Source organism: Pinus tabuliformis, chromosome 9, assembly GCF_031772625.1.
Source record: "Pinus tabuliformis cultivar Carrire ecotype Pingquan chromosome 9, CPIR1, whole genome shotgun sequence".
In the NCBI taxonomy this organism is placed as follows: domain Eukaryota; kingdom Viridiplantae; phylum Streptophyta; class Pinopsida; order Pinales; family Pinaceae; genus Pinus; species Pinus tabuliformis.
In genome coordinates this window covers 215,019,914-215,033,342 of record NC_142307.1, presented here as the reverse complement: position 1 = coordinate 215,033,342, position 13,429 = coordinate 215,019,914, and the positions used below count along the sequence as shown (strand labels likewise).

At 37.6% G+C, this 13,429-nt stretch overlaps 2 protein-coding genes across 2 annotated transcripts; one reads left to right on the top strand and one right to left on the bottom strand.

Annotated features, from left to right (window-relative positions):
- The first annotated feature begins 7,908 nt into the window (after nt 1-7,908).
- Nucleotides 7,909-10,944, top strand: LOC149147919 (protein EDS1-like). Its single transcript, XM_089442006.1, has 3 exons — nt 7,909-8,549; nt 8,681-9,418; nt 10,840-10,944. Exons 1-3 carry the CDS (start codon nt 8,163-8,165, stop codon nt 10,942-10,944), a joined length of 1,230 nt encoding a protein of 409 aa, XP_089298132.1. The 5' UTR covers nt 7,909-8,162.
- Nucleotides 10,945-11,060: 116 nt separating this feature from the next.
- Nucleotides 11,061-11,914, bottom strand: LOC149147918 (uncharacterized). Its single transcript, XM_089442005.1, has 3 exons — nt 11,592-11,914; nt 11,320-11,502; nt 11,061-11,238 (listed from the first exon to the last, which is right to left on the bottom strand). The coding sequence occupies exons 1-3, from the start codon at nt 11,912-11,914 to the stop codon at nt 11,061-11,063; spliced, it is 684 nt and encodes a 227-aa protein (XP_089298131.1).
- Nucleotides 11,915-13,429: the final 1,515 nt, after the last annotated feature.

The window sequence follows — 13,429 nt, the reverse complement described above, 5'->3', positions numbered from 1 at the left end:
TCTTCAAATGCAAACTCTGCCAAGATGCAAGCCGTCTAATGAATGCCTGCACAAGAAAGGTACAGCAAGTGGAAGGACATTCAGAGCCATAATAGATCTTCCATAGATGGCCTACTGTGGGATCCAAAAAGTTGAGAGGACGAAAATAAGACCCGATTCGTTTAGAAGACAACCAAAAGGAGAGGAACCAAAATTATGGAAACAACAGCTGCAGAGAAGGCCCATGAAGAAGGAAGAAAACTCCTACATACTCTCGAGTCTCAGCACAGGAGAAGACCACAATTGAGATCAAGAACCAGGAGAAGAAAACCAACCACAACCGAATTTGTGAAAAAATGAAATGAAGAAGACCACAGAACATCAAGATCCCTTTGCCAAATCCTCGACAATGGAAAGTGGATACAAAAATCGATTCAAACAAGGAGAAAAAAGCAATGTCTGGTTGATGGTTTTGTTGTAGCAGAATAGACAGCATCCTCTAACACCAATAAAGTTAAATTGCCAATCAAACAGGAATAAAGTTTAAATAATCAAGAAAGCATATATATAAGTAAATCAATTCAATTGGGAATTAATTTTGAATCAAAATTATAAGACTCTGTATCTGCTCTGTGGCTAATGTACAATTGATGGCAGAGGATTCTCTATCATGGTCCATCGATGAAATACTACATTGGTTAAGTTAGAATGATTCCCCTTCAGTACAAAGTATAGACCAGAGATTTAAAATACAATTTAAAAACCTACAGATTAGAGTGTTAAGATACAATGTTAACCCCATTAAGTGTGAAAGGCCACGTCCCCAAATTTTCCCAACTGGTACGGATAAATCCTAACCTTTTTAGAGAACGTAAAGCATCAATTCTTTTTGTTGGGGAAAGAAGCTACCCAATTTTCTTTTTGTTGGGGACAGAAACTACCCAATTTTTTCCCTTGCATGGGAGTGGGGATGTGTTGCATGAAGGATTCTCAAGTAGAAACCAGACAAGAATGAACGAAAATCAACCCCTAGCTAGTTGTGGTAAACTCTCACCAGTTCACAGCTAACCTTAGAAGACGATCTTATCATGATACTAAATGAAGGATTATGCTTTTAAAAAATCTTAAGTAGCTATGAAAAAATTAATGAGAACACAGTTCTACTTTATTCTTCTAAAAATCCTTATTAGGCTAAGCGAATATACTTCTAATTGATGCATTTCAATCAACCATCAATCGACATTACCCTCGGACATATCTCAGCTCGATGTGGTGTCCACTGAATGTGCTTTGGAAATTCCAATTCTCTAGCCAATCAAGGATGACATCATGACATTCCAATGTAACGTTTGGGATAGAAGCAAGCCACCGAATCATGATAAATCAATGTACAAATCTAAGTTGTTGTAGAAACTCATGCAAATGTATAGTAGACAATATTTTCCAGTGCCATTTGCTTCAGATAGGACCCTTAAAAGCATAAACAATATGCAATTTATTTGTTGTTCAACATAGGCTCCCTTGTTTTAGTTTTCCTTTTCTAATCTTTGAACTTGACAATAAGATACAAACCAATTATTGCATTATTCATCATTATTTCTGACTATCATGGCAACGGAACGAATCACTGACAGAAGTCTGAATTTAGAGAAACCATATGAACAAATCACTAAAAACAAGTCTCAGCACAGAAGAAGACCACAATTGAGATCAGGAACCAGGAGAAGAAAACCAACCACAGCCGAATTTGGGAAAAAATGAAATGAAGAAGACCACAGAAGATCAAGATCCCTTTGCCAAATCCTCGACAATGAAAAGTGGATACAAAAATCGATTCAAACAAGGATCAAAAAGCAAAGTCTGGTTGGTGGTTTTGTTTTAGCAGAATAGAAAGCATCCTCTAAGAGCAGTAAAGTTAAATTGCCAATCAAACGGGAATAAAGTTGAAATAATCAAGAAAGCATAAGATCCCTTTGCCAAATCCTCGACAGTGGAAAGTGGATACAAAAATCGATTCAAACAAGGATCAAAAAGCGATGTCTGGTTGGTGGTTTTGTTTTAGCAGAATAGACAGCATCCTCTAACAGCAGTAAAGATAAATTGCCAATCAAATAGGAATAAAGTTTAAATAATCAAGAAAGCATATATATAACTGAATCAATTCAATTGGGAATTAATTTTGAATCAAAATTATAAGACTCTGTATCTGCTCTGTGGCTAATGTACAATTCATGGCAGAGTGGACCTTCTCTAACAAGGTGGGGACTCTACTGAGCATTCATGTGTAATGTCCATCTGATGCTAGGAAAACTTTTCCAAAAAAGGCACTCTTGGAAACCTAGAAACTACTCAGAATGAAAACATAGTACAAATTCATGCAGCTTTCTGGCCCACAGGCATACAATCTAGGGCCAATCAAGACTTTTAATAGCCTGGATAAATGAAAAGCAAGATTCCTGAGCTATATAATAATAAATGCAGAATACAATTATGTTGCTGCCCTTTTAGAAAATGTCATATCAGTCGTCATTAAAGTGGGGCTATTCTCTTGAGGGTCAGAGAGAAAAAGCTTTTGTGAGCTTGAAATATCCCCCATTTTGTGGAACTGGAAATACATATCTTGACTTTCTTCACTGTCCATGTTTTAACATGATTTGACCACAGGATGGTCTGTGTCAACAAGTAGTGAGACAAAACCTACAGATTAGAGTGTTAAGGCAGGGGATCTAATATACATAATGCATATAAAAGAAGGAACTGTTTGGTCTGGCTCAGATTATTGATGAAACCGATTTCATGACCCAAAAAGTATCTAAACAATTCTAAGTTTTTAAACAATTCACACTCAGTGGAAATGACAAAAAGGGTTTCTGTAACGAAAGTACACTCAATGGAAGTATAAAACAGATAAAACTTGCAGGAAATAGATGTTACAAGTGGCTTAAGAGGATTTCAATATTTTGGATTTGGTTGGTTAGCACCTAATTCAACTATGAACGAATGAGAGATACTTACAATGAAATTATGCTTAATGGTTCAATGCCTCACGCATGTACCCTTTACTATTGGTTGGTACCCCTTGCAAGATTCAAGTAATTTTTTACCAATGTTTATCTCAGGTATTATAGACCAACGAGGAGAGTAAAATCTTCAATTGTACCTGAACATGTGTAGAACTGTCAACAAAGGTATGCCTCATAGGGTTGACCTAGATTTGAAAGGATCTCAATCAACCCAGCCAGATGACTATGGAAGTACAATCTTCAAATGCAGACTCTGCCAAGATGCAGGCCGTCTAATGACAGGCTACACAAGAAAGGTACAACAAGTGGAAGGACATTCAGAGCCATAATAGATTTTCCATAGATGGCCTGCTGTGGGATCCAAAAAGTTGAGAGGACGAAAATAAGACCCAGTTAGATTAGAAGAAAACCAAAAGGAAACGAACCAAAATTATAGAAACAACAGATATAGAGAAGGCCCATGAACAAGGAAGAAAACTCCTACAGACTCTCGAGTCTCAGCACAGGAGAAGACCACATTTGAGAACAGGAATGCTTCTTGAGGTTGGTTTGCAGCTCTAAAAGGGGCATTGTCTCAAATGGTGGACTTGGGAGACGATTTGCTGCTTTTGACGCAAAAAATGAAACATACACAGTTGTTAAGCAAATAGTAAATGTAATATGCAACCACTGATCTATGCACAGTAATGAACCAAAGTTCATGAGACAAAAATTAACAAGTATTGCACATATAGCAACAGTTTCACACACCCATTTTGTCTATGAGCAAGATATCTAGAGTTATCTCTCACATGAGACAGTGAAGTAACATGTATTTCAGATAACAGTAGTTTAAAAAATCGATTATGCACATGAGCAAAATATCCAGAGGAACCTCTCACATGAGATAATAATAATGCATACCCGAAAAATCTTGTAGGGCTTTCTCCTTACGCAGAGTAGAATCAATCCTCCATACACCTGCAGGTTTTCACGAACAGCAAAGATAAAGTAAAATTTAAGATAACAGTGACCCAAATATATATAAAACCTCATAACTACCACCATAATAGGCAGAGGGCGAGGGCAAAAACGATCTGCAGGAAAAACGGCCTACGCGGCCCTCATGCAGCGAAGAAAGTCGCCTCGTCCTCTGCGGCCCTCGTCGAAACCCTTCTCCCTTCTCTGCAGGTCTGCCGCCCTCCTCTGCAGCAACTCCACTGCGCCATCCTCAACACCCCCGCCCTCCTCTGCATCAAACGCGGATATCCGCGGGCAGGACGGGTTTAGTGAGGTCGTTAGGGTAAAGTTTGGTACGTAACAGAAACCGATTTATTAACTAAAACCGATTTATTAACAAAACCGATTTATTAACGTATTAGTTACTAGCAATTGTCCCAAAAGGTACAAAGAGAGGCCGATAGGATTATTAAACTGGAATTGTTGAATTTTTCTAGAAGAGTTAATTGGTTTGTGGAAAACCTTGTTTTCTTGGAGTGGATCATTGTGCAATTACTTTTCTTTAGATGTTTTGTTTATATCTATATTACAAGGAACACATTGAATGTCTTATTTCATTTATGTTATCCTTACTAATATCCTTTCCGTGCTTTTTCTTGATCAATTTGATGAAATATTCCATTATCCTTTGGTAACGCTGGCTGGCTAGCTGGACCATGTAACTCTCACATTTTAATGCAGTGAATGATCTTCGAATCCCCTGGAACTTCATTACTTTTCTCATGATTTACGACCAACCTTGGAACTTCATTACTTTGCTCATGATTTACGATCAACTTTCATCGAATAAAATTATGAAATATTGTGTGTTATTTTAACAAGGTGGAAAAACCTATCATAATTCAGTTGTCAAACCAGCAGTGAGGACAACTATCTTTGGTTGTTAACAGTTAATGTATCACTCTTATTCAAGGAAAAACATGCCCCAACTGGAATAACCTGCTGGTGGTGAGTAAGGGGGCAAACTTTCACACCTGCCAGTTGTCTCTGGGTCTTGGGCCTTAGACAAAAAGAAACAGTATTAGGGCATTGAAACATTGTTATGACAGCAATGTGAAACATTTCTTTTTTATCAAACAAAAAAGAAATGAACCTCTTGAAACAAATTGAACATCTTTTATAGTTGAAGGAAAAAGTGAGATTGTTGATATTAACCTCTTCAAAAAAAATGAACCTCTTTTATAGTTTAAGGAAAGAGTGAGATTGCTGATATTAAGTAGTTCACAATGTTTTTCTTACATGTTAATTTATTATAACAATATTTATTAATATATCAAAGCTAAACATGGTATTTACATAGATCTGAACCACCAGCCAGCTCATAGTTATACTCAAGAGTGTTTCTCTGGGGCTGTAAGCCATTACAATAATATTCATCAAGATATCAAAGCTGAAGATTTGAACCTGGATGAGAAAGATAACAATCATTTCACCCAACCACCGGTCAGCCTACAATTATACTTGAACACATTATAACAAAAATCATCAAAATATCAAAACTCAACCTGTCATTGGTGGAGACTTAAACCTAGATGGAAAAGATAACAATGATAACAATCATTCCACCAAATTAAATAACCACAATCAAGAAAATCCAAAATATTGTTAATCACTGTATCAAATAAAACTCTGATGAATAGATAAATTGGCTCTGGCCCACATTTAAGTCAACTTTATAATAAAACAAAGATGCTTCAAAGCTCAACATGTCTTTGGTAAAGATTTAAATCCACATGGAAAGATAACAATCATTCCATCCAATTAAATAACCGCAAATATGTAAATTTAATCAGCCTTACATGATTTATTCGATGGATATAACTGTTAACTTAATGTGGATATAACTGTTAAGGCGTTTCGAACACAGGCCAATGGAATCTTCTGTGTAGTGTCGTCTTTAGTTAGTAGTCGGTCATTTTCGTGGATAAAGCGAACGCACCACCCAGGTATTGTGGTGGTGGTGGGTGCTGCGTAGTAGTAGCGTTATATGCGGCGTCTATGGCTTTTGAAAAATGCACGACTTTACACATTTGAGATGCTGAAAGGTAAGGCTGTCCCCTATCCAACTAGAAACAAATGCATGTGTCATCTATGATTAAAGTTTTTGTCTCATCCTTTGTCCAGTTCACAAATATTTTGTCCATATCCATCCTGGCCCATCTCCTTTCCTGCTTCAGAATCCCACATATACATTTCACTTAATTTGGGAGTTTGTTTTTTAAGAAAAGACTCACTCTCTGCCCACAGGATAACAAATATGAGAAAAATAACAAATATTTCTCTTTTTCAATTGGGTACAAACATCAACATGGATGGAAAAAGGAGAAAAATTGTCTATTAGCATTAATCAATTTTTTCACTTTAATGTTGTTTTTCACTGTTTTGGTGTATTGCTATGTAAACCTTACAGTGTAATCTCTGTTCAAATCATATTGTAATTGATATTTATGTGACGTAAGAAGTTTTCATCTGTGCTTGCAAGTAGGATTTAAAAATCATAATAATAGTAGTTGTTAGGTTATAGTGGTAGTAGTTGAAATTAACTCCATGTCACCAAAAAGTAAGAAGTAAGAGACCAACAGATTCTTCTCAATAAAAACCAAAAACATCATCTTTTTCTTATTATATTCCATCACATTATTTAGTGTAATATTTTATGGTTATTGTTCATGTAATGTTACAAGTTATCTTTTTCTTATTCTTCTTATTATTATTCATACATTTGATGTTATAAGTAATCTTGGAATATTTCTATGTTGAGATTTTGTTCTGACATTTATAATCACCTTCTTCTCAATGAATTGTATTTTCCTAATAAAACCATCGTTTTATATTCACCAGGCCAATATGAAACATCATACATCGTAACAAAGAGGTAACAAGAAGGTGGATGATGATATTATAAGCATCAATTTTCATTAAAGCTCTGAGCTTCGCTGGCTTGGAGAGTAAATTGAAAAAGTTTCTCATCTCTGTGAAATACCGTTATTACACCTCAAAATAGATTTAACAATGCCACATTAAAAATGCTCTGAACAAAGTCTATGTTCGAAAAAGCTAAAACCTCTCTGACACACATAGGTAGGCAGTGCAGGCTTCCCTAGTGACAATGAAAAACACAAGTGCCTAATAAACAGACAGTGCTCTGTGTTTCCCAAGTCTAGAATCAAACATAGGTACCTAAAAAACAGAGAGTTATAGCTCTGTGTTTCTCTTGCCCTATATCAAAAACATCGTCTACAAATTATTAGGTTGATTTTATAATTAGGAGGCTTTCCCCCTTGAACAGTATGGGTATTAATCTTCCTGAGGTGTAGGCAGGGGAGAACACTTGTGGTATTAGTAATGGGAGTTTGATCTTGTCCAGTAATGGCAGATGCAATAATCTGGTTGTTGATCTGCAGTTTTTGGCAAGCTAAGTGGTTTCAGTTTGATAGACACCTCAGTGATCCTGTTTAGAAGCCCAGTTTGTATATGTAATCTTATATAGTGTTTTTTCATTTTAAATTACCCATCCATCTATTGCAGGCTCTAGGCCCATCATTTACCAGCCAACTTTAGGAGGCTTTCCCCCTTGAACAGTACGGGTATTAATCTTCCTGAGGTGTAGGCAGGGGAAGACAGCTGTGGTATAGTAATGGGAGTTTGATCCTGTCCAGTCATGGCAGATGCAATAATCTGGTTGTTGATCTGTAGTTTTTGGCAAGCTAAGTGATTTCAGTGTGATAGACACCTCAGTTATCCTGTTTAGAAGCTCAGTTTGTATATTTAATCTTATATAGTGTTTTTTCATTGTAAAATTACCCATTCATCTATTGCAGGCTCTAGGTCCATCATTTCCCCACTAAGCTTTAGGAGGCTTTCCCCTTGAATAGTATGGGTATTAATCTTCCTGAGGTGTAGGCAGGGGAGGACAGCTTTGGTATTAGTATTGTGAGTTATTCCTGTCCAGTAATGGCAGATGCAATAATCTGGTTCTTGATCTGCAGTAATTGGCAAGCTAAGTGGTTTCAGTGTGATAGACACCTCAGTTATCCTGTTTAGAAGCCCAGGTTGTATATGTAATCTTATATAGTGTTTTTCATTGTCACATTTTTTGATCTTCATCTCAGATAATGAAGGCATCCCTATCTCCTGATTCATAAAAATGTGCAAAATTGTATGCACAGAATTCCAAATTTTGAGGGATCCATACTCGGTTTCCCTTACGGTGCTAATTTACTCATTTGTTGTTGCAGGTTGACTGTTGGTCAGGAGACTGCAGCTTTTCTGGCTTCATGCGAAATACCGTTGAATGCTTGGGAAGAGTCAGGTCGTGCAAATAATTCAGAGAGTTTTAGTCTGAAGGAGCATGGAGGCGTTACATATGTTGCCTTCCCATCATTTCTCAGAATTGAAAGTTTCATCGATGGAGAGGGGACTATAGAAACAAACAACCAGGTATTCTTGGATTGCCTCAAGGGTTACGATGATAAACCAGCCCAAGTCCATCAGGGAGCTCTTAAGTTGTTCCTGGATATTATGGAGAAAACAGATTTCCAAGCAAAGGTAAAGTGATTTATCTAAATGCACCTGTCAAAAGTAAACTCGATTTCACAACAAGAGGGTTTACTTCTGTTATTATAGATGAAATTATTGAAATTCAAAGGGAAAAGTAACATTGTGTTGATGTATTCCAGATCGATCAGTTACAGGCTTCTACTGACTCCAGACAAAGAAAACTCAAATCCATTATATTTGTGGGTCATTCCTTAGGAGGGGCAGTTGCAACCTTGGCTACACTGTGGTTCCTGGAAAAGAGGATAAGGCAAATCTCTTCCTTTTGTATCACATTTGGTTGCCCTCTGGTCGGAGATGAAAGACTTGTTGAAGCAGTTGGCCGTGAGAATTGGGGAGGCAACTTTTGTCATGTGGTTTCCAAGCATGACATTGTTCCTCGGATGCTCCTTGCACCGATTGAGGCAATTTCTGCGCCTTTGACTGCTATTTTTCCCTATTGGGATGGCAAAGTCCCATATTCTTCTATTCAAGACGCTTGCCGGATTCTTCTTAATAATGTCCTGCAGTATACTCCAAGCTATGTGTTTGATTCTCAAAAGTGGTCGGACAGGATCACACAGAGAAGCCCTTATAGACCTGTTGGCACTTACATGTTCTGCTCAAGCCGTGGTGCAGCTTGTATTGAGAATTCTGACACCGTTTTGAAGATGCTTCATTTGACAATGCAGAGCCATGAAAAGCCCTGGGATACTACAGAGGAGGACTGCTTTTCAGAGCATATAATGTATGCTTCGGTTTTGAAACATGTCATAGAAAACTCCAAAAATGGGAGAAAATTTGCATTTAATCCTGATTCAGAATTATCTTACGACATGGGAATTTCAGTGCAGTTAGAAGCTACTGGTGTTGGAGCTCAGGTAATACTCGATACTTTTCTTAAAATAACATCTAAATAACAGAGACAGAAACTCTAATGTTTAAGTTTTTCATCTAGTTTTTACATTGATAAATACTGGTAAAATATTTTGAAAAATATTGGTAAAATATATTGAAAATAAGTATATTACGGTTAGTTTAAAGTGAACTGCAAATTATAAAATCAACTTGATAATAAAAACAGAAATAGAAAATCATTCTGTAAATTTGAAACTAGAGTTATTAAACATTTTGATTATGAGAAAAGGTTGTTCCAGTGTAAATAGATATAAGTAAAGATAGATATTTATGCCATTGCATGCATAGGATCAAACCTACTCTTCATATTTTTTTATTCACGTACCGATGTATGTAATTATTTAGGTTTCTATTCAACTGAAAAGATGTTCGACTGTGTTTTCTGATCTATATAAAATTTCCTTAATTTAATGAAAGATAAAAAGCTGGGATGATATAACAGACTGAATGAAAATGCCACAATACTCTTAATTTATACCTTAACCTGTTAGTGAATCCTGATTCTTGGTGTATACATGGTGGATGATGAACAATAAAGAGTCTATTCTCGTTGTGTGTTTGGAAATAGAACCATGAAAGAAACAACATAGTCACTGCATTGGTGCTTTGAGGAATCAGATTAAATTAATACATTATATAATTTATTTCAGTATAGGTAAAGAAGCATCTGAGACAATAAAGCTTATGTAGTCACCAGTACCACTGATACTATGAACAAAATTGGTCCAAAAACCATGGACAGGAACAATACAAAGAAACACAGGCACGACATTTGTGCTTGACAAATCAGATTAAATTATTACATCGTATTGTTTATTTCAATATCGGTAAAAGAGGAATCCGAGACACAATACACCCCTTGTAGCCACAGCTGATACTATGAACAAAATTTGTCCAAAAACCTTGTACAGATTATTTGATCTTTGAAGTGATTGCACATATATGCTAGAGCTACTAAACACACTAAAGCATAATGCTTATCACGTTGGGAAAAAATGTGTTAACTATTGAATTAGCTACCCATCCAATCATATCAGGTATAATATTTTGGCAATATATATGATATGAGTTCAGAGGATTGCATTCCTCTCCCAACTGTGTCAACCCATACCAGAATATGCACAAACAACAGAATGGCTGACACCTGGATCAAGAGTTCTTGATCACAAGACAAATTCTCAGTAAATAAATTATATAAGCCCGAAAACACTGGGACAATCCTTGCCTTCTGAAATAAATGGCACGGACCTAAACAAACCAAATTAATAATTAACACTCTTCTGCATCTGATTTTAGGGTAATTTCATGACCCAGTGGTGACTATGAAACAAGGCCTAAAAGTCGAATAATTAGAATTTAGAGATATAAAACATGGTAACTGTAGAGGGAAAGGAGCAAAACCCGCATGCTCGATACTAGAATTTTTTATGCAATGGCAGCTGATGATGTTAGCACCAATTATGGTGATAAGGAGAGGGACTGGATTTAGGAGAAGGGAGAGCCAGCGAAGATATTGAAATAAGAGAGCATTAAATTTTATAATTGACAGCAATAGGGTTTGTGGTTTAGGTGTAGATGTTGGGTTTTCTGTACCTGTTGGATAAGTTATTCTCTCCATCTCCTGTTGAAGATGTTGCGGATCTGGCTTCCTGCAAGTCTTTGAAGAATCTTCTTGGCACCTGCAACCTCCATCTCTGCGAGCTTTTGCAGATGTTGACATGCTCCAGCTGTGGCAATCTTCTTCCGCAGATGTTGACATGCTCCAGCTGTGGCAATCTTCTTCCTGCAGGTTTTGCTGGTTGAGAGAGCCAACAATGCAGAAAGGGGGAACTTTTTAGCCAGAGTCTAGTTTCTGGGATTCAACAATTGCACCAGACGGGCCATGCTCTTTTCATCCTTGATGAATTCCTTCCAGTTGGTTTGCACAACGAGCAATGCAGAAAGTGCCTGAGCAGCTGCCTCCTGAGATATGCTTGGCTTGGCTTCCAACATCTTCACCAGAGGGGGAATACACCCTGCTTCCCCCAATGCCTTCTTGGTTTCATTGCTGATGAAATATTGCAGATAGAGGAAGCAGCCATTTTCTGGATAGTCGAATGCCCATATTTCAAAATAGAAGCCAACTACTTCAGAAACCTTGAAGAAGAAACCAAGGCTTTAACAGTGCTGACAGAAGCAAAAAGACTATTTATCGCTCTGATGACGAGCTCCTGTGATTTGGGCGTAGTGGGTTCTTCTAAAATACGTAGCAAGGTTTGAATTCCACCTTCTTTGGCAATCAACTGACGCATTTTCTCATCTTGGGAAGCCATTGCATGCAGGCACTCTATTGCATTTTCTTGCGCAGACGACATACCAGAAGAAACCAGATTGAGCAGAACAGTAATTGCCCCTTCTTCCGCCATCTTTTTCCTTATATCTTCTACAGCAGCCACATTCCTCAGTGCCCCTGCAGCCATGGCCTGTGCAGCCGGGGTTCCCGATTTGCAAATATGATTCAGAACTGAAACCCACCATAAGCCACAATTCCCCAAGCATTTTCTGCATTGCTCGTCAGCCCTCCAATGGCCGCCGCAGCCTTTTCTTTACACAATGAGCTCCCGGATTCCAGGAGCCGAACCAATGGACCTAAAGCGCCCTCCACAGTGACGCTGTAAACAGGGTATACTGAAATAACCAATGGCTAGGTCGTGCACAACAGATTGCAGCAGAGTAGACGAAAAGCTCAGGAAGGCCTCTCGGCCTAATTAGTTAGACGGTTGATTTCTCTTCAATCATCTAACATTACATCTAACGGCTACAATTAAGACACAGAGGCATTTTGGGGGGTTCATTTCAAAGGGAAATGCCTTATGGGGTAAATATAGTGAACATCACTTTCTCCAATAGTGGAGAGTTGTAGCCACTACTTGCTTCCCAAAAGTACTAAGCTCTCTCTCTTATAACTTATGGTAGAAACCAAGGTTAAAAGTAAGTTTCCATGAGAAATGACGATATATTTAGAACTTTAGGAGTAACCTTTCATATTGTCATGACTCCTGACTTTCTAAATTCTAGTGACCTTTGGACTTCTATCACCTTTGGAGTTCCAAATGACTTTTGAAATTACATATGTATTTTGGTATTACATGTCCTTTGGACTCCATGAATCTTGAGTTCATACATAACTCTTGGACTTGTACTTTCTTGTCTTTTACAATGATTACAATATTATATCTTGAATTCCACACCATCATATGATGAAACAAGACACGCCACTAACTTCGATGATTGGGACTGACTCTGACTGATGACATGGATTTTCTTCAATGGTGACATAGTTCCCACTGTATCTTTTCTTTATTCATCTTCTGATCATAGTGCTTCCACCCTCCAAAGGGTCTTCAATCTTGGATTCTTTAGGGTGCTTCATTCATCAAGATTCAAGTATTATTAGTTCTTTTCGTGTGTCCTTTGTTTATCCTCTTTTCTTGATATTCTGCATGTTTGCTTGCCATTAGGTCCCCAGAATTCTTGTTTCTGAAATCACTCATGATGAGTATCTATTAGACTAAAAATTCCCTACTCTACCATGTTTTATGACAATTTTCTTGTTCATGCCTCTTTAGTGTTCTTAAAAAAGTCACATAAGCTTCAGGGTGCAAGGGCACACACTAAAAGGATGAAATACTAGGGAGGAGGAGCTTCACAACTTCGACATGTAGTCATGCACCCAAAAGAAGAAGCCATTCAAGGTAGGGAACATGTCGCAAGTCCGAAGGATGAATGGGAAAGGTTTGGGATTCCCAAGTGCACTATGTTCTTAAGGGAGAGAGAGATGTTGTAGAGTGCACTCTCAAAGGCTAAAGGCTGAGGGTTCATAACTTTGGGGTGTGTTGGCTATGTGGGGCCTGACCCAGGTTCAAAAGTGAGTTTAGCCAAGCAAATCCCTGTACTACTATCCCTTTCGGAAATAGTCCATGGAGCGCAGACTA

Bases quoted from the DNA above. Each gene is read 5' to 3' on its own strand.
- LOC149147919 (XM_089442006.1), top strand. From the start codon at position 8,163: ATGCACAGAATTCCAAATTTTGAGGGATCCATACTCGGTTTCCCTTAC. The intron at 8,550-8,680 runs GTAAAGTGATTT...GATGTATTCCAG, and splicing joins AAACAGATTTCCAAGCAAAG to ATCGATCAGTTACAGGCTTC. The intron at 9,419-10,839 runs GTAATACTCGAT...TGGTAACTGTAG, and splicing joins CTACTGGTGTTGGAGCTCAG to AGGGAAAGGAGCAAAACCCG.
- LOC149147918 (XM_089442005.1), bottom strand. From the start codon at position 11,914: ATGGCTGCAGGGGCACTGAGGAATGTGGCTGCTGTAGAAGATATAAGG. The intron at 11,503-11,591 runs GTTTCTGAAGTA...ATATTTCATCAG, and splicing joins GCCTTGGTTTCTTCTTCAAG to CAATGAAACCAAGAAGGCAT. The intron at 11,239-11,319 runs GTTGAATCCCAG...CAAAACCTGCAG, and splicing joins ATGGCCCGTCTGGTGCAATT to GAAGAAGATTGCCACAGCTG.